The 24,885-nt window shown below is 44.6% G+C and overlaps 1 protein-coding gene across 4 annotated transcripts; it reads right to left on the reverse strand.

The window, feature by feature from the left end:
- Nucleotides 1–24,419, reverse strand: LOC139375165 (synaptotagmin XVI). Of its 4 annotated transcripts, none has more exons than XM_071116712.1 (7): nucleotides 24,165–24,419; nucleotides 15,934–16,113; nucleotides 10,642–10,857; nucleotides 7,357–7,619; nucleotides 5,663–6,124; nucleotides 5,360–5,549; nucleotides 1–4,432 (listed from the first exon to the last, which is right to left on the reverse strand). In XM_071116712.1, exons 1-7 carry the CDS (start codon nucleotides 24,175–24,177, stop codon nucleotides 4,119–4,121), a joined length of 1,638 nt encoding a protein of 545 aa, XP_070972813.1. In that variant the 5' UTR covers nucleotides 24,178–24,419; the 3' UTR covers nucleotides 1–4,118. The 4 variants fall into 4 exon arrangements, with proteins under 4 accessions (XP_070972813.1, XP_070972812.1, XP_070972815.1 ...); XM_071116711.1 differs by having other exon boundaries at nucleotides 15,934–16,170; nucleotides 24,165–24,405; XM_071116714.1 differs by lacking the exon at nucleotides 10,642–10,857 and having other exon boundaries at nucleotides 24,165–24,405.
- Nucleotides 24,420–24,885: the final 466 nt, after the last annotated feature.

Consider the following 24,885-nt stretch of genomic DNA (forward strand, 5'->3'; position numbering starts at 1 on the left):
TACTATCTATGTCATTGTCATTTTTTTTGCATGCATGGTGCAGGCACTGTGTATATAGGCATGAGAACAAATCAACAGTCCGTGCATACAGCTGCATCTCACAGGAACATTAAACATGGTTGACTATACACTCATGCTCATTTTTATGCATGTATTTCTATTTTATGCATCTATCAATTTCACCCCATACAGGCATCAACTCTTACCCTTACGATACAGGCACTTCATTAGAATCTCACTGTGTGGAAGCTGAAAGCTAGCATGCTGTAGTAGTAACATATACTTCAGAGGGCATCTTGAACATTTCAAATGTCAAAAATATAGAGGGATCATGTACAGCAACTCTTGACATGCATACAATACATCATAATTGGTTCAGCCGGTACAGTAAATAACATCTTATCAATGTAATGGTCATTCTGGAATCATTGGTCAAATCATTAACCATACAAACCCGTGTTATAAACATGACATGAACTGCACCTACCAGTCATATCAGGTTAGGTTAGTTCATCCACAGAGCAGAGGAAAGTCTCTCCAACTGTGGCATCCATAGTTTGTCATCTTGTAATGAAAAGATCATCATCAAACGCAGTGCTATTCTCTTCCCTGAATCAGTTACTTACTAAGTCAATGTTCTCGCTAAAAGTGAAAAAAAGTGGTTTTAACCTTTGATACAAATGTAAACGTTTGACCAACCTGGGCAATTCTAAGACAGCCACTCAGTTCCAAGGAAGCTCAAATATATTTCTCCATCCATTCTTCTCATTGGAAGAATTCCATATGTGATGTAGGGGTGATTAGTTTGATTGGAGGAAATTGACATTTTCATATGTAGCACAGCTCTCCAATTGAGTCAAACCCTGGTGTTTTGACTAAGAGTATGATTCCCCTATGCAACCCAAGGGACCTAATTACATCTGTTGTCTATCCAGGAAAACAGAGTGGTTGTGAAGGTTGCAGGTTCAATGCTCCATAACACCCCACAGGTCATGGACCATGCATAATTAACTCAAATGGCAGAGAATAATACTGATTTACATTCCACCTCAGTACTTAATTGAACAATCAATGACTGCTTAGATAGAGTTAATCAGACAGGCCCCATAGGAGTCCACAAGCCAGACACTGACTGAACTGTAGGTACACTAAGGTTGAAGACCAGTGGACTAGAAGACCAGTAAACTGCTGTCCAGGGAGAGGTGCTTTGCAAAATATGCTTAGTAGGAATACAGTTGCTCTAAAATATCCTCCTTGGTGTGAGAAGCCCTTGACCTAGGTTGTGTAATAAGTGTAATCACCCAAAAGCAGCTACTGCCATAGGATATAATGAAGCTGAGGCAGACTTGGCCATGAGCATCAGCATCATCTTCATCATCACACTGTACGGTCCAAGGACTGAAACTACCAATGAGCAGAGACAAATAATACACTGCTTGGGAGGGTCATTCATGGCATGATATTATTAACAGATGCACTGGGATATTTAAAGCCTCTTTTCAGCTCAGCATGGATGGCAGTTGAAATGAACTTTACCCTGGGAAGTCACTAAGAAAGGGCCACTAAATGAAGAGATTGAATCTGTCAGACAGAGTGGACAGATGTTCTCATCAAATAGAGTAATATAAAGAGTAATAAAAAGTCCTTCAGTTGTTTGTCTGAGAGCAGGTCATGTCTTACAGTAGGAGAGGAGGAGTAAAAGTTGTAGATGAAGATAAACACGTGTGATAAAGAACAGAAAACATGCTCATTCAATGTGAAATTACTCTGAACTATACAGTTTCAAAACCTAGAAAAGTAGAAAGCAGGAAGAAATCTATCAAAACAGTTTTGAAATCCAAATGATTAAATGTATGTTTGGAATGATACAAAAGAACAAAGATTTCAGTCTCCCTTTCCCTCATAAAGGAAGAAATCATTCTAAAATATTTGTTTTCTTCACCTTGAAGTGTGGCTGAATAAAGTACGATAGTAATTCATCAAAAACCATTGTCCTTGGACAATCATAACAGTATACTCATTTTTGTATGATACAATGTTTGACATCTTCATAGCGGATATACAGAGAAGACCAACCAAAATTCTAGCTGTCTGTGACAACACAATGTAACTATAGTTGAAACCAATACTCAATAACCTTTTCTGAATTTAAACTTATAAAAACCAATAGAATAAATGCAACAATTTATCTTTTCTGTATATCCATATCGGCATAATTGAAGCACTTTTTTTTTTTTTTTTTTGCTATGTGAAATCCTTTTTTGCTCATCAATGGTGTAAACAGGTGTGTGGAGCTGTAGGTTGCAGATTGTAGTCATGATGGGGCCGCAGTAGTTGTGTTGAGGCTCTCCTGCCTACACAGAGCAGGTGTCTGTCCGGGGACTGGAGTCAGGATAACTCCCTCCACTTACCAGGAACAACCAACTTAGTAACTAGGGGCCCGATTCCAACCCGAGTGATGAGTGCATAAATGGAACGGAATTCCCTTTTTATGCACTTTTCTCTCTATGCGTATTCTGACCTTGCAATTAAGCATGAGAATAGCATGCTATTCACCTGCTATTCGCTCAGGGTGGAGATTGACTAAAGTAAGGTGTGGCTGAGGTGTGTCTACTGATACGCAATATTCTGTGTGTCTACTGATAAGCGATATTCTGACCTTGACTTAATTCCCTATAATAATTTAATCAACTTTGCGCGCAAGGAAACTATGTATAAGGGCTAGCGAACCTGCCGGTTCCAAGTGGAAAAAGCATCTACTTAATTTTTTCCAAAATAAATAACACCATTTTCCATGCACTTTAATTTACAACTTGATAAGAGCTATTGATAAGAGCTAGGTATATGAGCAAACTGTTTGGATAAGGAAATTGTAAATATAAACTACACTTGTTTTAGATATATTCTACCGTATAGTCACTGGGGAAAAAATGTGAAACCAGTCATATGGTAGCAAACTGAAGCATATCAACATATCAACTTTCCCACTGTAAAGTTTATGAAATGCTGGGCCATTATGCAGACTTTTAATTGTACTGCCTTTTAACTTGCAGGGATGGGCACTCTCGAATGTCTTAATTATAGGCTACCTCAACTTTCTCTGTCTCCTATTTCTATCATGTTAAATATTAGACACTATCAGCATTGACTGTCAGTAATCCTAATAACACACATTCTCCTGCCAATTTACTGTTAGTTCCCTCAATTGCTATAGCCTACATTATCATTCCATTTAAATACATTGTTTCGTTTACCTTCATTTGCTTCCTCTGTAAACGCTGCCACGGCCATGTGGTTGTTGCTGAGGATCATTAGTAACAGTTGATAATATAAAAATATATATGTAGGCTAATTAAATCATTACGGAGAAGCGCGCAGACCAAGCCGTAAGTCGCATGGCGCAATACCTGGCCGTGTCATCACACAGTTCCATGGTTAGTGCAGGCAATAAACATGGGTATAGCCTACTATTGTACACTATTCTCCCTATTATAATTCTATGTACACTAATCTTCCAACATTACCACGGGTTAACAATTTTAAGAATGAATCAAACCACCGTTTTCTTTCTTTCGTGAATAAAGGCTCTCCAAACCTGTTTTTTATGATTCATAAATACTTTCCTAGCACTAAATAATCTACAAGATCAAAGTATATTTTAAATCTACCATTTGGTGCTGAAACAGAGACGAATATGCATATATTTAGATGGTGCATATGTAGATGGATTTCTTTCATTGATCCCTAATATTCTGAAACCGTTCTCACTATATATTCTAGTGAGTCTGTGGACAAACTTAAAAAGGTACACCGCATTTAAAAGGATGGTTCAAGATAAATGTACAGAAAACCCTATTGAATGAAAACTCCACAAGAAAATCTGTTGGCCAGGAAGTGCGTACGTTTCAGTGGTTGAATTACATTCATTCAGCACGTGCAAGGGAACCACACCTGCAAATCCCTGTTCCCACCTTCAAAAGGTAAGTCTGAATACCAACTACTGAGAAGTGCGTAGGAAAGTGGTGAGTAAGAAAGGCATAATACGTCGGAATTGGGCCCTAAGTGACTGGGTAAGTGGTGGGGATTTGCTTCCCATCCTCTCCTCTCCATCCTGGCTTCTAGGCTTCCAGGAGGACGTGCCAGCGACAGACCTGCTGGCCTTTACACTCCTTCATGTCCAGCCAGTGCAGCTGCTCCTCCTCCCCGCTGCTGTTCTGGCCCAGGGCGAGCCAGCCCACCATCTCCTTACGCTTCATGCTGCGGCGGTTGTAGATGGACACCATGAGGGTGACGTCACACAGCTGGAACAGGGCAACCTGGAACACAAAGGTCTCCTTGTAGACGGGGTTGGGCTGCCCCCGCCGCACTGATGTCTTACACCTGGAGATCTCCTGGCCCACTGAGTTGAGCAGAGTCAGCTTCCCATAGGTGTCTGAGGGAGGGAGACAGAAAGAAAGGAGAGGCTAAGATAGAGCTAATGAAGTCAAGAGGGATAAACAAAAAAAGTATGATTGACTAAGTCAATGGGGGTGCATTCTGTTTAAGAGCCATTTTGATAGGGTGTATGTCACAGGAGGTTGGTGGCTCCTTCATTTGGGAGGACAGGCTTGTGGTAATGGCTGGAGCAGTATGAGTGGAATGGTATCAAATACAGCAAACAAATGGTTTGATGCCATTCCATTTTCTATGTTCCAGCCATTATTATGATCCGTCCTCCCCTCAGCAGCCTCCTCTGGTGTATGTTTGTATAGTTTTGTCAGTTTTGGACTGTAATTTCTCACCACTAGAGAGCAGTCTCACTGAGGTTATGGGTCATGTGGTGGGTCAGGTGTATAAGGTCACCGGTAACCAGGTAGTGGTCATGCATGGGTGAACAGGAGATTCAGCTGTTTCTTTTACCGCTATTCACAAGATTGCCTTTAACACAGATTACTGAACCACAAACCATCACGGTGAATCATCAAGTATAATGTGTCATCATACTCTTTTATTCATTACATCACCCAACAATATATCTAAGTCTGGACATTACATCATTTAGTCCAAATAAAATAAAATCATTAGCGCCAGAGGAGGCTGGTGAGGGGAGCTATAGGAGGACAGGCTCCTTGTCATGGCTGGAATGGAGTAAATAGAATGGTATATGGAAACCATTTTTGACTCCATTCCATTAACTCCATTCCAGCCATTACAATGAGCCCGTCCTCCTATAGCTCCTCCCACCAGTCTCTTCTGTTTAGGGCATCAGAAACATCACTCATGCATCAAGTGGCGAATTGGAACTTTGCAATAGCCCTTCCAATCTGATAGTCTGTACGTATGATGGTAAACATGGGTGTGTGAGAGGGTGTTTGCTCACCGGGCGGCCTGTTAATGGCAAGGTTGCGGAAGTGGCTTCCCTTGATGAGCTCCACAGAGAGGCGCCCGGTGGTGGCGTTGTAGGACAGGCCCACCAGCAGCTCAGGGACGCCCCCGTGGGTTAGAGACTGGGTGGAGGACGCACTGTCACTCTGGGACACCCCAGCTAGACTGACCTGAGAGTCAACACTCTGGAGCACAGGAGTAGGTTACACACATACAGTATAAGTTTGCATCGTATACAGTAACATGTTAGCAGTGTTTTGTTGTGTCTTTGGGTGATGTTAAGGGTCTATTCTCTCACCTTCATGTTGCTGCGGGGCTCCAGCACCAGCGTGGTGTCCATATCTACCCCCTCTGGGCTCAGCCCCTCAAGGCGGACCACCTTCTCCCCCATCATGCGCTCACGGGACATCCGGCCCCCCAGGGCGTAGAGCCGGAAGCGCAGGGCAGAGGTAGCCAGCTCAGAAGGCTCCAGGTGTGAAAAGCGGAAGGTCTCGTTGAATTCGGGCACGGACCCCTTTTGGACGGAGGTCTTATGGCGCTGCTTCTTTGCCGGGAGCAGGACCACATGCACCTGCCACGAGTCCATCCCACTGCGCCCTTTGTCTGGAATGTCCCGCGCGGTCACAACGGTAACAAACAGCTTCTGAGAGGCAGCCTTGTAGTCCAGGGTGACCTCGAGGTCACCACATTTGGTGATAGGGGGGCGTGAGGTGGAGCTGGGGGGGCAAGGGAGGACCTCCTCTACAGGAAGATGCTCCTGCTGAGAGGAGGGGAAGCAGAAAACACAGACAGTTGCTGATATATGCTCCCTGCGAGAAGCCAACATATGAAATAGTCATCAATGTCATAATTCTAATCACATACTGTATTTTGCATCAGGCAAAGATAAAGGATGGTGTTAAAGAGAAAATTGACGCCAGCCAAGCAGCGCTTCATGCGGTCAGTAAACACAGCATCGATTGGGTCATCATGTTGACAGAGCAGGCGGAGTGTTGGTGTTGGCACGGCAACCACAGCTAAGATAATCATAGTGGCAGCTACAATATACTGCACAGATCAGGCGACATGCGCTTCTTCAAGCTATATCCCTCCCCAACACTCCCTTCATTTACTGACACGACAACCTGACGCTCAAGGTTAGCCACGACTCAAATGATCCAAAACAAACAATATACAATGATGCTAACAATTTGCTTTCATTCACGTGTATCTGTATGTGTTGTTCCATTCACATCCATATATCCATATATATCCATATATATATATATATATCTCTTTCAATACATGTCGAAGGTATCTATTAGCTACCATCTACATACCATGTTCTATTCGACAAAGTGAGTTGGATAAAAGGTGAAAAAAAGTTAGTGGGATACTCATGCACAGATTGCTCCCCATTTCACACACACACACAGCGACAAGCTGTCGCAAAAGCACGTCTGGGCCTGGGTCTGGGCAGACAGTGAAATGGAGGCCTGCAGTGCTAGCCAGCATCACTTGCCCACTCACTCTCACCTCACTCCAACTGGGCGCCTAAATCAAACATGACACATAAGTGCTTTAGCACAGTAGCACACAAACACAACGCTTATGCAAGCATTAGCAATACTCAGTAACGCTTTACAGCAACAGGTTGTGCCACATTTCATCAATATTTATGAGGCATAAGGAAGGAGTTATGCACTGTTTCCAATGTGCCCCTGGGCCTCATGTCAGCCTTTTCTTGGTATGCCCAAAATTCATCTGACAGGAAAAGACTGTGGGACTAATACAAAACATCTTCTCCTTGTCAGGTTCCTCATCAGTGTGGCATGATGGGCATAGCTGCCTCTTATTGCCAACCAACATTTCCCTTGAGAAAAAACTATGTTTCTCTGTATAGCAAAGCTACTGTATGTTATTAGTAGGGCTAGGACTGTTTCCTGAACCCTGATCAGGAAACCTTGGTTCACCAGGCCCAAGGTGACAGCGAGGGCTCGTTGGCTGCAGTACCTCTGGGCTCCATGTGGAGGAGCTGTCTGTAGGGTCGTTGTTGTCGTCACCCTGGTTGTCCACAGCTGTCTCCATCTCAAGGCTCCCCTCGGTGGCCTGGCGACTCATGTTGGGGGCCGGGCTGCCCCCTGTGTCCAGCGAGCCCTCCCGTGGTGGGCCGTCCAGCACCTCAGCCATTTCCTGGGACCCCAGGGAGCCCCGCTTCTCATCCCCGTATGACAGGGGGTTCTGGTAACTCAGCCTGCTCAGGTCTCCGTCCACGTCTGGGGACGATCACAGCAGGGCTTCATAAAGACACAATATCACATGGAAACATACAGCACACTCACACTGAGATATTTTGTATAGTATGCAGTCTGAAATGGAACAGGCTTCCCTTAATAAACATATCGGACAGAACAGACTTCTGTAATTAAACATTGTCATGAAACATCCTTGGGATATGAAATACAAGCCAGCCCTGTGTGTATAACATAGTAATTGAATGCATTTTATAAACATAAGCAATATAAAGCCTCCTATTTGAACAGAAATTGCATAACTTTTCAGAAACCTGTTCCTTCAATTAGTGTGGCTGGTATGGGGCTGCACCATGAGCTGATCAATGGCAATTACCTCCAATTCCGTATCATTAAGGGCAGACCGACAGTTATATCAACGACTACAGAGAGCGATCACCATGGCAACAGGGCACAGTGTGACTCATCAGTGTGTGTTGTGTGTTCCCAGGGTCGATCAGACCACTAGTTATATCATAACACCACCAGTCACATGCTCGCTGGAGGAAGAAATGTGGTAGTTATTATGAATCATAGGTAGTTATTATGATTCACAGGTAGTTATTGTGAGTCACAGGTAGTTATTATGATTCACAGGTAGTTATTATGATTCACAGGTAGTTATTGTGAGTCACAGGTAGTTATTGTGAGTCACTGAGGCATGTTGAACCCCCATGACAGGATGTCAGTCATACAAACAAATGGATTCTTTGTTCAATAAAATAATTTAATTCAATGAAAACATATTTAGGCATAGTCAGGGAATTCAGAATGCCAGGGGCCTCCAATGCATCTAACAGGGGCTTTGATGAACACTTAGACTTGAACTGTACTCTTTATGTACCAGTAACTAGTGGTGGAAGAGGGGGTTGGGTGGGTAAATCCCCCCTTATTATCCAGGGCCATGACATCTGTATAATGCCTGGGTCTGCTGTCACCACTTAATTCTTATAGCCTGTTATTTTTGGGCTCTGGAGCGGTGGGTTGATTCATTTACATCCCATTGGATCAGATTAGAGGACGTGTTTTGAGTGTGTGTACAGATGTAGGATCTACAGTGCCTTGCGAAAGTATTCGGCCCCCTTGAACTTTGCGACCTTTTGCCACATTTCAGGCTTCAAACATAAAGATATAAAACTGTATTTTTTTGTGAAGAATCAACAACAAGGGCAGTCATGAAGTGGAACGACATTTATTGGATATTTCTAACTTTTTTAACAAATCAAAAACTGAAAAATTGGGCGTGCAAAATTATTCAGCCCCCTTAAGTTAATACTTTGTAGCGCCACCTTTTGCTGCGATTACAGCTGTAAGTCGCTTGGGGTATGTCTCTATCAGTTTTGCACATCGAGAGACTGACATTTTTTCCCATTCCTCCTTGCAAAACAGCTCGAGCTCAGTGAGGTTGGATGGAGAGCATTTGTGAACAGCAGTTTTCAGTTCTTTCCACAGATTCTCGATTGGATTCAGGTCTGGACTTTGACTTGGCCATTCTAACACCTGGATATGTTTATTTTTGAATCATTCCATTGTAGATTTTGCTTTATGTTTTGGATCATTGTCTTGTTGGAAGACAAATCTCCGTCCCAGTCTCAGGTCTTTTGCAGACTCCATCAGGTTTTCTTCCAGAATGGTCCTGTATTTGGCTCCATCCATCTTCCCATCAAATTTAACCATCTTCCCTGTCCCTGCTGAAGAAAAGCAGGCCCAAACCATGATGCTGCCACCACCATGTTTGACAGTGGGGATGGTGCGTTCAGGGTGATGCTGTGTTGCTTTTACGCCAAACATAACGTTTTGCATTGTTGCCAAAAAGTTCAATTTTGGTTTCATCTGACCAGAGCACCTTCTTCCACGTGTTTGGTGTGTCTCCCAGGTGGCTTGTGGCAAACTTTAAACAACACTTTTTATGGATATCTTTAAGAAATGGCTTTCTTCTTGCCACTCTTCCATAAAGGCCAGATTTGTGCAATATACGACTGATTGTTGTCCTATGGACAGAGTCTCCCACCTCAGCTGTAGATCTCTGCAGTTCATCCAGAGTGATCATGGGCCTCTTGGCTGCATCTCTGATCAGTCTTCTCCTTGTATGAGCTGAAAATTTAGAGGGACGGCCAGGTCTTGGTAGATTTGCAGTGGTCTGATACTCCTTCCATTTCAATATTATCGCTTGCACAGTGCTCCTTGGGATGTTTAAAGCTTGGGAAATCTTTTTGTATCCAAATCCGGCTTTAAACTTCTTCACAACAGTATCTCGGACCTGCCTGGTGTGTTCCTTGTTCTTCATGACGCTCTCTGCACTTTTAACGGACCTCTGAGACTATCACAGTGCAGGTGCATTTATACGGAGACTTGATTACACACATGTGGATTGTATTTATCCTCATTAGTCATTTAGGTCAACATTGGATCATTCAGAGATCCTCACTAAACTTCTGGAGAGAGTTTGTTGCACTGAAAGTAAAGGGGCTGAATAATTTTGCACGCCCAATTTTTCAGTTTTTGATTTGTTAAAAAAGTTTGAAATATCCAATAAATGTCGTTCCACTTCATGATTGTGTCCCACTTGTTGTTGATTCTTCACAAAAAAATACAGTTGTATATCTTTATGTTTGAAGCCTGAAATGTGGCAAAAGGTCGCAAAGTTCAAGGGGGCCGAATACTTTCGCAAGGCACTGTAATTTTGAGCCAGTTTGCTACAGCAGGAAGATAATCCTGCAGCTACAGGAAATGTGAATTATTATGTGGATTATAATTAATGGACATTTTTCTAGGGCTTGATACATTTCCGTAAGAGAAAATCAAGTCTGAAATGTGGAAATTACAAACTTCAGAAGCCTTTCTAAACCTCAAATACACAAGTTTCAAATGTCCTGCGTTGCAAGAAAGTTGTGATCCAATTAAGATCCTCCAATTAATCTGTACTCTGTACTGTGTCAGAATGTGTGTCTCTGTGTGCGTTATGTATGTGTGCCTCTGTGTGCGTTATGTGTGTGTATACGTGTACCTTCGCAGTCTGAGGGCTCTGTGCTGCCCTCCTCCTGGTCAGAGAGTAGGCGGGTGAACTTGTGGCGTTTTCCCGGTGCAGCCTGGGCTACAACCTCGGTGGTCCCTGTAGAGCGGAAGCTCTGAGAGCGAGACACTGAGATCTCAAACTGCTTCACTACCTCATCCTCACTATCCGATGAGCTGGACTGATCCTCACCATCCCCGTAACTGTTCACTGGATGGACCAGAGATCACACAAACACGGAATGCAGAGTTCACAAAGAGAAGGAGAGAAGGTGCAGGAAGGAGAGCTACTATAGAACCAAATTATTATAGTAGGATTATAGTAGGAGAGGAGAGGATAGGAGAGGAGAGGAGGATAGAGAAACACATCAATAATAACAATGTGAATATGATCACATCAATACGTGTGCTTGTTAAAACTACTGCTGAAGGCAAGACAAACACAGGAATGAATTCAAAGACCATTTGATAAAACGATCACAAGCACAACCCGCATATCCAAATTGGATTGTGCCTGGCAGATGAGTGTTGGATCACTGGGACTTTAGTGTCAACCAGTGATCTAACATGCTATGAAACCAGAACAAGGAGAGCAGGAGAGAAGTGCCAGCTGTACATCCCCAAAGCATTACAAAACAAATTAGCTGTTACCTGTTATCCTTTCATACACTCTCTCTCTCTCACTCTCTCCCTCCCTCTCAACAAAGCATTTCATCTGAACACCATTAGTTCCACCAGTGATGGACAGAAAGACAGTGAGTAACTTGGTTATGTAAGTGTCTGTTGACATATTGATTGAGGCTGTAATGGAGATGTATCACGTCTCTGGCCCTGTCTCCCTCGTCAGTGTAGGTCACCCAGTACAATACCACCCTCTTTACCTGAACCATACATCACCATGGTAACCCTTGGATGGCTCTAGTGAGTGGGCGAGAGGCTGCTGATTGATTTGCTGTGGCCCTGCCCACCTCGTGTTCAATGCGTCTCCAGGGCTGCAGTACCGAGAGCCATCTAACCCTTAGCCTTAATATCATCACACAGTAGGGTTGAATGGCAGAAACCCGGTTACCGTGATTTACCGGGATTTACCGGCCAAAACCACAGACAGGTCTACATGCATTGTGAACTGCGTTATCATCTATCTCATCATGGTAACTTTTTGTTACACTTGCTGCAGCGTAGCCTATGCTACAATAATATGAAGACCGAATGTACATCTAATTTACTAATCTCCATCTGGCTTTCGGGAGTCACCTTGTTTTTTTAATTGTAAAGATTTTTTTTTTTTAAATTCTTATTGCAGCTGCAGAGTTTTAAAATAGCCATTCACTCGAATATCGTTGCTTTAAATCAGTGTACACGCGAGCACTCTCTCGCAGCCTTTCTCTCTCTCCATAAACTCTATTCAAATTGCATCCAAAATAGATCATCCTGTTCTAGATTGATATATATAGCCCTCTATATAGAGATTTCCTAGCCTACCTCTTCCAGGTAATACATTCAATGCAGTTTTAGCCAAATTTTTTAGCTAACTAATGATGGGTTATGCATAACAAGCTTATAATTTATAGCCTCTGTCTCTTGTGCAATACACAAACACCTGTGCTCCTCTGGCCTCTCATTAAAAACTGCTCCTTAGCTCTTGGAGTCCCATGCAGGAAAAGCTAGATTAGAATAGCTTGCTGGACATTATTTCTTTGCATTTCTTATGCCAATAGAACTCACAGGGAGTTTAAAAGAAGAGCGAACGCGCGATGGCGGTAGGCTATGGCATTTATTTATTCAGACCCATAACCATTCAATCTTCATGAAGAGAAGTGAAAGCCGTCTGCATCTAATTCTAGTACTATATATTATGTTAAGCATGTCATTAAAATGATGAAGATGAGGACAAACTTATTTCATTTAACTGTTGTAAGCGAGGAAGGAATGAAGAAACAATAGAGAGAAAGAGGGGGTACGCTACATATAAGAACATTAGGGGAAATATTATAAAAGGTACATATGAGTCAGCCTACCACTAATTATACAAATAGGCCCTATTATATTTAACATTTAAAATCTAATTAGCTAGCCTACACTTGTAACTTTGTTGGCCGCAAGTGCTGCACCCGAATCACATGTTCTCTTCTGCTTTATCCTGGTTTGAACGATGTGAGTAGGCCTAATTCCAGTCCATATAATATAGTATAATACAATACAGTACAGTAATACAGTTCACACTAAAAAAGATTAGCCTACTGGAGCTAGTTTAATTTATTTACCCAAGAGAGCATATAGCGATCCTGATCTGTTTCACCTGATCTGTTTCACCTGTCCTCGTTATTGTCTCCACCACCTCCAGTTGTCACTTGTTTTCCCAGTGTGTCCCAGAACTGTCTCTCTGTGCCAGTTCGTCTTGTATGTCCAAGCCTACGAGCGTTTTTTCCCGTTTTCCTGCTTTGCCTTTTATCCTTTTTCTAGTCCTCCCGGTTTTGACCCTTGCCTGTTCTGGACTCTGTACCCGCCTGCCTGACCATTCTGCCTGCCCTGACCATTCTGCCTGCCGTGACCCCGAGCCTGCCTGCCCATTCTGCCTGCCCTGACCCCGAGCCTGCCTGACCTTTCTGCCTGCCTTGACCACGAGCCTGCCTGACCATTCTGCCTGCCCTGACCTTGAGCCTGCCTGACCATTCTGCCAGCCCTGACCCCGAGCCTGCCTGACCATTCTGCCTGCCCTGACCCCGAGCCTGCCTGACCATTCTGCCTGCCCTGACCCCGAGCCTGCCTGCCACTCTGTACCTCCTGGACTCTGACCTGATTATGACCTTTTGCCTGTCCACGACCATTCTCTTTCCTATTCCCTGTGGATTTATTAAACATCTTAAACTCCAACCATCTGCCTCCTGTGTCTGCATTTGGGTCTCGCCTAGTGTCATGATACTATCGGCTTTTATATTTTTCTGTCGTGTGTAATGTGCAGTAGCCTGCCCTGCCCTATATCGTATTATGTATTGGATAATGGCCCAATCATTTGGGCTTGGGCGGCAGGGTAGCCTAGTGGTTAGAGCGTTGGACTAGTAACCGGAAGGTTGCAAGTTCAAACCCCCGAGCTGACAAGGTACAAATCTGTCGTTCTGCCCCTGAACAGGCAGTTAACCCAATTTTCCTAGGCCGTCATTGAAAATAAGAATTTGTTCTTAACTGACTTGCCTAGTTAAATAAAGGAAAAAATTAAATTTATTTAATGTAGGGCTCATAAAATGTATTTAATGTGTGCCTCAACAGACTCGTGTAGCATCAGGTTTGAATTTTCATGCTGATCAAAGCTCATATCAAATCAAATATAATGCTTTTTAATGACACTTCCGGTTTTGCCGGGAAATACCGGGTTACCAGGGAGAAAAGTGATTTATTCTCTAGATGGAATGTTTGTAAAATACCAGAAAAATATTCAACCCTATCACACAGTCATCACTACTGGAACATATTGACCACAGCTCTCTGCCACTCCAACCTCAGTACTCCACCATTACATCAATCACGCCAAGGCTTATCATTCCTGCGCCCAGGACCTTCACCACATCCTAACAGTTATTCTTGCAGAGCCCCCATCACTTCACTAAAGCCTAGTGAGTGCACAGAAGAATCCTCAAAGCAGGTTTCCATAAAAAAAAAAACATTTGATTCATGCTCATTTGACCGCACTAAAAGATGATCGAGAAAATAAAGTGAGAAGATTCAACTCCACAATGCTGAGAAGACCTGTAGGTGCAGGCACAGAGAGCTGCACAAACACATCCATCAAGGTATGCAAATTAATATGGCGGAGGGCCACTCCTGAAGCGAATGACCTTGAGAGTATTTGTCAGTCCTCTCAGTCTCCATGTGACAGCCGTAGCACATGTTGGAGAGCTCATTTAGACGGCCACTCTCAGAGCCCACGTCTAAAAGTAGGCCACTCTCAAGTGCCTACAGTATAGCAGAGATCCATACAACTCTCGCTCAACAGTGTGTGGGTGTGTGTGTGTGCATCCCTCAGAGTTCTGTGTATCTGTCACCCACGCACTTACACACGTATTCTAACCACCCTTCCTGTAAAACACACATCAGTACAGTACAGTGAGGATTCACATAAGAGTCTCTCTATTCACAATCTTCAAGGTGATGTCTGACATCTCAGTATGTCACAGTATAACAGACTGAATCTACTTCTGATATTGACCCACCCAGTGTGATGAAAGATAAACGCTTTACCTGCTGTGCCAGCCTTACTGGAGTACCGTGAGGCTGCCCAGCTCACCCTGCTCCCCACCACCTCACTCTCCTCGGGTATGATAGACAGACACTCTGCAGATGGGGCAGCCCCAGAACAGGAGCTGCTAGGCCTACTCATGCCCCGTAGAGCCAGCTGAGCCTGGAGGGCCTGTAGCCTCTGCTGGGGGTCCATTGAGGACACAACAGCCCTGGAGGTCTGGGACCCTAAGTCCTCCTGGAGCTCTGAGGGATCAGACACCTCCTGGGTGTCTCCTGGTGAGGGTGTTGGGTCAGCAGACACTGTCTGAGACTCCCTAGCCTGGCCTGGTCCCTGGCCTGAGGGTAGGAGGGCCGCAGACAAAGACTCCGATACCTGGACGAACCATCCTTTCAAAGAAAGGATCTCCGATACAGAATCATCTCGCTTCATCTCGTAGCAGCGCACTGTAAACGACTGTTACTTCAGAGTGACATGACTGCAACTGTTGACTTGAGTACAGTATCAGCCGAAACTCTGCCTATCCAAGCAGGAGATGTTTGCTCAAGGGACTGAACGACCAGGAAATACCGGAGCCAAGAACACCGCCCTCTCCAACCACAGAGAGCCAAACGTTTACCTGGGGATTATGGGAAATGTTTGCAGTGTTTGACTAATGAAGAACAAAGCACAGCCTCCTCCCTAGCTGAATGATAAGCATTAAAGGGTGCCATTGTTCTACTACCGTATGTTTCAAGATAAAGTGACAGCATTTCTACAATTTTTGAGAAGAAAGGAAGATAGTGAATTACATGGATATAACATATTTTCCCCAGCCAGCCACTCTCTGGCCTCCTACCTGTCTCCCTGCATTAGGCCCGCTCCCTCCTCACTGACAGTCTCTCACCTCCAGTCTCCATCCCAGGGCCCACCCCTCCAACTGGTCACCCAATACCAGAAACCCTACCTCAGGACCCAGAGAGCAGACAGACCCCACCCCTCTGCCTCGCGTATTCCCCAGTCCCAGGCTCATAACCCCTAGGCCCCAGTCAGGCACCATGCCAGTCCACTCACCCAGCCCCTGGCGGACTCCGGGCCTGCTGCGGGAGCGTTTCCCGCGGCCGTGCTGCTCCAGACAGGGCAGACCCCCAACGCGGGAGAAACACAGCTTCTTATTGATGAAGAGGAAGAGGACGGCCAGAAACACCACAAAGACACCCACCGCAGACAGGAAGCCGATGGCCTCTGGGGTGACTGTGAAGGAGAGAGGACACACAAAGACACACTGATCAGACCACATAAACAGACAGCCTGAACACACACACACACACACACACACACATACAGTCATACACACAGGATACACACACAGACAGAATGGGCAACACTTTAGTAAGAGTTTCAGTTTAGTTAAGCTAACAGGGCAGAAGTTACATATTCTGGGTGTGGTATCTGCCTATTGAATTTTAGAGCAAATATACATACAATTCTACATGTTTCAAATAATAATACATTTGTTTGCAATACATAAGCTTATGAAACTTTCTTGGGATTTAGCATTGCATATTGAACATTCTGATTCTGATTCAGGGTTGTAAGTGTTACGTAACTTGCCATGTATTACACAACTCTTTTGAAACCACTCTAATGAATAGTAAAACAGAAGGAATAGATAAACATCCCCCTCTGCTTGAGCTCAAGTTCAGAATCCTGTCCTTCTATGGACATGTTTAGTGAGCTGTCTTGTGAAGGCCATGAGGAGGACTTGTGTACTAACAGCCCCTTTACACTACACTACTTTGACAACACAAAACCCGGTCCAGGAGAGATACCTGTGAAGTGTAAAGAGACAGATCTAGATTCAAATCTCTCGTTAAGAGATTTTTCCCACACTACCTCCTTCTGAGTCACACATGAAGCAGGAATGTGGCTTTGGCCACACGACATCCAAGGCTAGTGTGAACAGAAAAGTTGCAAATCGGATGTTGAAGATAGGTAGAGCTCAGTAGACATATTTTACTGATGTAAATGGCCCCTAAGAGAAAGACAGAAAAATAGAGTACTCCACTCCACTCTCAATGACTCCTCCAACCAATGAATACAAGTACAGTACAAGAGAGAGCCATGTCTTTCTTTGTGGTTTCCACGACAACCTCCAAAGTGCAACGGAATCAATAAAAGGAGAAGTAGAGCTTTGCCATGACTCTATGCCCTGGAGAAACACCCTTTACAGATGGTATGAAGTCAACACTACTGGGAGGATTACTGTAGGTGTGCGTGGGTGAGTGTGTGTACAAGACGCTGAAGCATGTAATACAATTCCTTCATCCATTTCATTTCTCCATTATTCCATGATGCCTCTCGTTATTCTCTGTTCTGTTGTACTACTCTTCTCGCACTAAGCCTCTGGATATGCTATTTCCCCAAGGTCTCTCACTGTGGTCTGTTACACATCCACATACAACAACCAGAGGAAATTTGTGGTGAGACCCAAAACAAGATAACTGGGGTTTCCTTCTCTGCTGCACACAAAGGGTCCACTATGTCTCTCCGAGAGCCCCCTGTGTCCCCATACAGATGGACAGGAAATGGACCAGGGTCAGGGGGTTGGGGCGACACCTGCTCCTCCCACAGAGCCCTCAGCAGGGCAATCTGCCTCTACCACACACACACACACACACACACACACACACACACACACACACACATATACACACACACACACACACCAGAGCCAACACTACTGACAATATCATCTGAGTCTTGACTAGGAAAACAAACCAATACCAATTCAGAAGCTGCATTTGAAACAGCAGGGAGATGAAGGATACCTGGAGTAGTGCCGAGCCAAGCAGAGAGGAAACCTAATTATCCCTGTTTACACCAGACTGAAAGAAAGTGTGAAGTCCCTTTGTTCAGCTCCACTATAAGGTAATCTAAACACCACTGTGATAATTCTCACACTAATAAGAAGCTCTATGGACTGATCTCATCATCATGTAGTTGAGGTGCAATTTTACCATGCTTTCAGTCATCCGTTGAATCTAACCCTGACTTCAAAGTGTTCTCTCCTCTTCCTGGTTTCATTTCAACGCTGGGTGGGAAAGTCAGCAGCATAATAATCAAGCTAATGTTTTAATATTCACGCAGAACCACATTGACACTCCAGCAGGCATGCTCTTACTGAATAATCAAACAGGATCATGCACAGACAGGCATTAACATTCAAACGCATCTCTTCACTCACATCAAAATAAATCTCACATACCCAGCTAGTTCACAGCCCTCCAGCAGAATGAACAGAATGAGCCAAAGCAACATCACTCAACTAGACGACTATAGTAGAATCAGATCGTCTCGCTATAAAGGAAAAGTCTTGAAGATATGGATGTATTCTCTGCTAATGAACTTGTTTCAGGAGAGTGAGACATGGAGTAGACAGGTGTGTAATAGAGAGAGGGGCAGGGCAGTGAACAAACACTGGTACTGTATGCTGTCTATTGGCTGTGTGATTGTGTGAGTGGTCCTATTGTTTGGGGTAGCAGCTGTAGTTGTGCCAAGGTACAGGACTATGTGTGTGTGTCCAGTCTCCAAGCATGATCTTTATTATAAAATGTACTGCTGACTATGTAGATTGGCGCATTGATGTTGAGGTGAGGACACCAACATGTGTTTGTGGTACACACTGTGCCTGGGAGAGAGAGAATCCGTTTCTGGGCAGGGGGTTGAAGAACACAACCCTTATATACCACATTATGTTTTCTTCATATCCACTATGTTGTTTTCTCCTTAGTTCAAACCCTATGACCACAACGCCTATCTCACAGCTCAGAAACACCTGAGCATCACAGCAGTAGTTGGTTTCCTTGGAAACAGCCCAATGGCTCTGTTGAGGATAATGTAATGAGTGTCTTTGCCCACACGTAGAGAAAGGACCCATGTTACCATGGCACTGCCAGTCAGTCTTGCCATGATTGGTCAGGAGGACAAGAGCTCTTCAGTGATGAGGTGAGTGTGTTAGTAGGGATCAGAGACAAAGGGCAGGGCCCAGAGAGAATGGGGACCAGGAAGCACAACAATAGTCAGGGGGTCGTGATTGATAACAATCATGAACATGTGGGCTATAGCTACTGTATTGTATGTGCTGGGGCATGTGTTCACCTGTCTAACCATGCATATGAGAAGAAGGTAATACTAACGTCAACATAGAATAAGCTTGACGCAGGGAAAATAAGTAAGACTGAACATTCACATGAATGATCAAGGCCTTCAGTCCTGTTTCAATAACCAATATCGGAGCACTGTCACAATGTTGATGTGCAGATGCCCTCTGCTGGTTCCATGAGGTTGAGCATGAATATTCTGCAGACTGAGCAATTTCATGTAGCATATGCAACATCATGAAAGACAATACAATACAAAATTACACAGACCCACACACTGGAATGAGGTCACAATCTACGTGAATTCAAATAGAGGAAATATCTGTCTTCCCCAAACCTCTCTGTCTTTGATGATTTAGAAAGAGAACGTCCTAAACCCATGAGACTAAAGAGGATAGCGCCATCTGTTGGACATTTTAGTCGTGGCATTCAACAGAACAACCAATTTATCAAATGACTCCCAGAGGTCTGCGGAAATTAACCTTCTACAACGGGAACCTTTCATTTTGTTACATTACTATCAATGTAAGAAACATATCTGCTGTTTCCTCTGATACAAACTGTATAGAGGTGCAAAGAAAGTGTAAATGTCAAGTTCTCTCATCTTCAAACATTTGAAAATCAATCAAGATTTTTTTCCCCTAATCAGCAAATATCATGTTCATACATCTTCCTATCAGCCGGCACAAACTAGACTGAGGATATACTGAAGAAATGAAAGCAGCTCAAATGTCCTGGCTGAGTGGAGTAGAGCAGGTTCTGTCCCTGTAGAGGGGAACTTTGAGTCTGTAGGTCCTCTCTCACCCTTCATGTCTCACACTGAGCTTCCAGTTAGAGTTAAATCTTGCACTCCTGCCCCCAGTCTCAGTTGAGTTATGTAGCACTATATTGCATCACTCCAATAGGGTATCCTTCCGCGTGGCAAGATAGGATTTCAGATTAAAGTTGTGTACCGGTTAGTGTTGATGCTACTGCTGAGCCCCTTAAATAGCTGCCGCCACACTACTTCCAGCTCTTCATTTTCTTGGTTCATTCTAGAGAGGATTTGCTAGGTAAGAGCTCTACGTTAGCATGTATTAGCGCAGAAGTATACCCGCAGCTATTCAATAGCTTGGAGCAGCTAGCTAGCCTCTCCATCTGGGTGCTCTGCTGTCCCCCCACTCGGTTTGGCTTGTGCCATCTTGTTTGGTCTTGTCTTTGTTTTTATTACTTGTGACAGCGTACCAACCTAGTCGATACTCGGTTTGGTCGACCAGTATAGCGGCGCTGAGAGTTTGTCTTAGTTGTCTGCGTGACTTGTCCGTACACCGGAACCCTCACGTTTTTAGTATTGGGGTTCGGGGACCGCGCCTACCCCGCAGGATCAAGAGACTATGTGTGTTTCTTGCAGTTCTCCCCTAAGAGTAAGCTAGGTTTCGCGAGGCCACGTTTTCATCTCTCACAAGGTGCAGCCATCTTGCCTAGACTTTTCTGTGTTCCACGGTTACCAAGTTTGCAAAGTATCTAGCTTAACAAGAGGTGACCATTGCACAGTAATAAACACACTTTCCCTTAAGTCCCAAAGAAGGCGATCTTCCTTGGGATGTCCATAGACTCAACTCTCATGAGGACACCTCCCAAAGGTGAGAGTAAAAAATCCTATCCTACCTCAACTGTTTCTGTCTCGGAAGAGCCCTGTCGGTGTTAGAGTGCCAACAGTTACTTGACCTACTGATGGTGGCTACCCTGTTGGTTCCATCAGGCCACTCCAGCAATGGTTCAACTCCCACGGCCGTTACCCAAAACCACACAGACACCATCAACTGCTGGTGATGAGTGCATGTTTGAGGACCCTATCGAAGTGGCTATCCTGCTCCTTCCTGTAAAAGAGGGTGTGCCTGATCAGAATCCACCGCCGAGAGCTGGTGTGCGCTACGCCTCTCTGATGTGTTGGGGAGCCGTGTTCAGTGGCATGGCAGCCAGCGGCCGCTGGAGGCCCCATGGTGCCTCATTGTGCTGGAGCTCAGGTTGGTCCGCCTAGCTCTCCAACAGTTCCAGCCTTACCTGGTAGGACAGCATTTCCTGGTCCATAGGCTCGGGAGCGCTTGCCATGGGCCCAAACCCGCTTGGCATCGCTACAAGCAGAACATACAGTATCCCCTGGGTCCTGAAAAATGCAGGGGACATGCCCTCTCAGCCTGTCGAAGGGGGACTAGAGTCTACACCCTCAGGTGGTGCTACTGCTTTGGTACAGGTTCGTGAGAGCACAGGTGGACCTGTTTGCAGCTCAGGAGAACACTGATTTCCCCAGCTCTTTCTCGATGTCAGACCCTATAAGCCCTCTGGGTCTGGATGCCCTAGCTCACGATTGGCCGGCAACAACACTTTACGTGTTCCCAGCATTTCCCATATACTAGACAGGGTCATCTTGATGGGCCACCAGCTGCTCTTGATAGCTTCATGCTGGCCTGAGACCACCATGATTCAGCCTCCTGTTGTCCCTCCTCTCATGGACTCCATGACAGCTGCCCCTGAGGCCCGACCCGCTCTTTCAGGCTGGGGGGGACACTGTGGCATACGGACCCACACCGTTTCCAGCTTCGGGCTTGGCCTCTGAGAGGCATTAGTGGACCAGTCTAGGCCTTCAGGACAATGTGGTGAACACTTTGCGGAGCGCCATGGCTTCTTCCACCAATGCATCATATCAAATGTGGCGGGGCATATTCTGTACCTGGTGAGAGAGTCATATGTGCAAGCGGTTTTACGGTTTTCACAGTCACAGCTCGATGCGGCATCCACATTGAGAGTGTATCTAGCCGCAATATAGGCATGCCGTGATGACGGTCAAGAGGTACTATCGAGTCAATGTTGCCCCCGCCAATGAGGTCAGGGCGGCTGTGCTGGAGGTTGCCTCTGCTTCCCTGAGTCGGGACGGAGGAACACCGCGACTATGACTGCCCTGAACTCAGTCCTACAGGACTTTGCTCTCTGCCTGGCCCTTACCTAGTTTGCCGATTAATCTGGTATTGTGATACCATAATGGAGTGATCCAATATAGTGCTACATAAAAGGTTATGTATGTAACCATGGCTATGTGAGCTATTGGATCACTTCAATCCTCTTTGTCTGTGATCTACGGCACCTCAAAAAAGGACAAGGTGGAAGTAGAGTGGCGGAAGCTGTTTAAGGGGGTCAGCCACAGCCTCAGCACTACACGATACACTGGACTAATCTGAATGTATCCTGCCGCGAGGAAGGATACCATATTGGAGTGAACTAATTATGTAGCTCACATAACTGTGGTTACATTGTTCTGTTCTCAACCTACTTCCTTCTCCCTCCCTGTGTTCTGTCTGACTCTACAAGAACTAGCTCCCTCAATCTCTCCTAATGTTCTTCCTGTCCAACTGGGCTAGGCCAAACACCCTTCCTGAATAATGCTCTCAGATGCAATAACATGGAGCGAGGTGATGACATCGATCAAAAAGTCTAGACTGCCTTTCCACTGGTGTAAGGTTCAAACACATCTAAGATAAAGTGTTGGCCCAAATTGTTTTTTGATGATTAACAAAATAATTAAACAAGTCGTGTCTGTGTGTGAACATCTGACGTTTCATGAAACTATATAGATTAATATGCTATATTCTGAACAGAGTTTAGACTACAGTAAACAGGAAATACTGTACATGAATAACACATGCGCACACGGTCAGTTCCAGGCCAGCCCTGTCTGCCCAACATGGAGAGAAATGTATGAATTACGCATGGCCCTGTAACTAGGCCAACATTAGCAGCAGCAGCAGACACAACAGAGTGCTCTGTACTTATTCAACCATATTCTCCAGCTCAGAGGAGCTTCTGTACAACACAAAGCTCCGAAACATACAGAGATCATCTATTCAGTCTCTCCATTGTGGGAACTGAAAGAGGAGGTTGGTTACGGCTGAGTTAGTCTACAGTTCAGTATGTCTAGGTTTTCCCCAGGCTTTGTTTTGCAGTTTGGTGAGATATGGTTCCAGACCAGTTGTTCAGGGATAGAATGTCCACTGGAGAGAGTGGCCACCTCTAGGGATATGACCCAGAAAAGGGATCTGAAAGTATGGATGCATGTACAGACTTTCTAGTCTCACAGTAAATCTGCATATTTACCTTAAAGGGTGTCTCGACTCCACCCACACCTTTCCATGAGTTTATATAAACACGATTAGGCATTCTTAATGAATATACTATGAGTGAAAAATCCGGCACACCCCTCATGAATGTCCATGCTGGCAACTAGAAATGACTGTGTTTCTAAATGTCTATGTTTGGCAAGTGAGGTTGAGTCCAACTGCTGGTGAGTTACTCTCTGTTACTTTATCACTACAATGCAGGGCCATTCAGCGTTGGTACAACAGGCTATTGAAATAATGTGACAGAATAATAAAGATAGGTCAGTTGTTAGATAACTTTACACATTTAATAAGGCGCTTATAGTGTGTGTGTGTGTGGAGTCAGTTAGGGGATTCTACCATTCATTGAAGTCCATACAGGCTCCTGTCAGCTATTATTCAACCTCACAAGTGGTAGCCTATTTATGGCCTGATTTGTATAAACTAATGTTGTACCTTGTCAAATGTTGACCTAGAGTAACCATTCCATTGGAAATGGCAGGCTATATCAAAAATATAACTTCTGTGTGCCATAGCCTACATAAAATGCAAATACTCATCTGGGCGCAGGCCTATCCTTAATTCCAACACTGAATCGAGTTCTAATCATTTGCGTCATAATTTAACACATAGCCCTCAGAAAAGTAAATAATAATGACTGCAATGGCAGGTCGTCACAGGAAATATGGCAAAGGGGAATTCTCACATATGCCAACATACAATTGCAGAGCACAACATGCGTGTTAAAGTCGTAGCTGAAATAGCGTAATTATAGCCTATTATGTCAGCCGACGCAGCCAACACAATTATATATTGTATCACTGTATCAAGCAGTGTAAAATGGAAACATTGTAGCCAGACGCACCAAGAAAAAAAGATAGCTTCAATCTCAACCGTATAGCATATGCAACACCAGATCGTGGAATTAAATAATTGTACTAGCCTATCGCTTGCCTTTCCTCTACTATAAAAAAAAAATACATTTGTTCATTTTCTCTATTGGGGTACTTACTATCTGTGGCCATGGTTGAGTCTGTTTAAGGTCCGATTTAGATGTGAATAGTATTAACGTTGCAGTGGCATCCCCGGTGGCTCACATTGTCCATAGATTGCCGCACGGATAGCGGCGGGTAGGGGTATACTGGCTGCCGTGGGCCGTTTCCTCGCCTCCTTCCGCAGTTGCCCAGCTCTCTAGCCGCATTTACGGTTTAGACTCTTCCTTCCACCCTGACGTTTCGCCAACACACCGTCCCTCCTAGCCTCAAAACAATGACGTGCTCGCCCCCATACCTCTCCCTCCCGTCTCTCTCTCATATTCTCACGAGTGACCTTATGTGCACCTACCTGGTTTGACCAACAGAGCACAAATTATTTTATTTCAAATTAAATAAACACTTTCGTGACACAGATGTACTTGGACCAGGTCGGTCTTGTTAAAGACACGTTGGCCAAGTGAGTGACCTAGATAGATTATAGGATAAATAAATGACTCGAAACAATTCACCATAATTCAAAAACGATAGGCTACTACTTACCGCGACTGGGAGTGACTATAGTAATGATCGAATTCTTTATTTAAGTGTACAAAACCCACAGTTACTGGCTGATACTCATGGTGTGTGCTGCCTGTCCTCTTCTCCCGCCTCTGCACCTCCAATGCCAGACTAGTTCTCCATCTTCAGTTAGTAATTTACTGCAAGACTAGTATGTTACAGCATCCTACAACCCAGTTA

This window comes from Oncorhynchus clarkii, chromosome 19 (assembly GCF_045791955.1).
Source record: "Oncorhynchus clarkii lewisi isolate Uvic-CL-2024 chromosome 19, UVic_Ocla_1.0, whole genome shotgun sequence".
Lineage (NCBI taxonomy): Eukaryota > Metazoa > Chordata > Actinopteri > Salmoniformes > Salmonidae > Oncorhynchus > Oncorhynchus clarkii.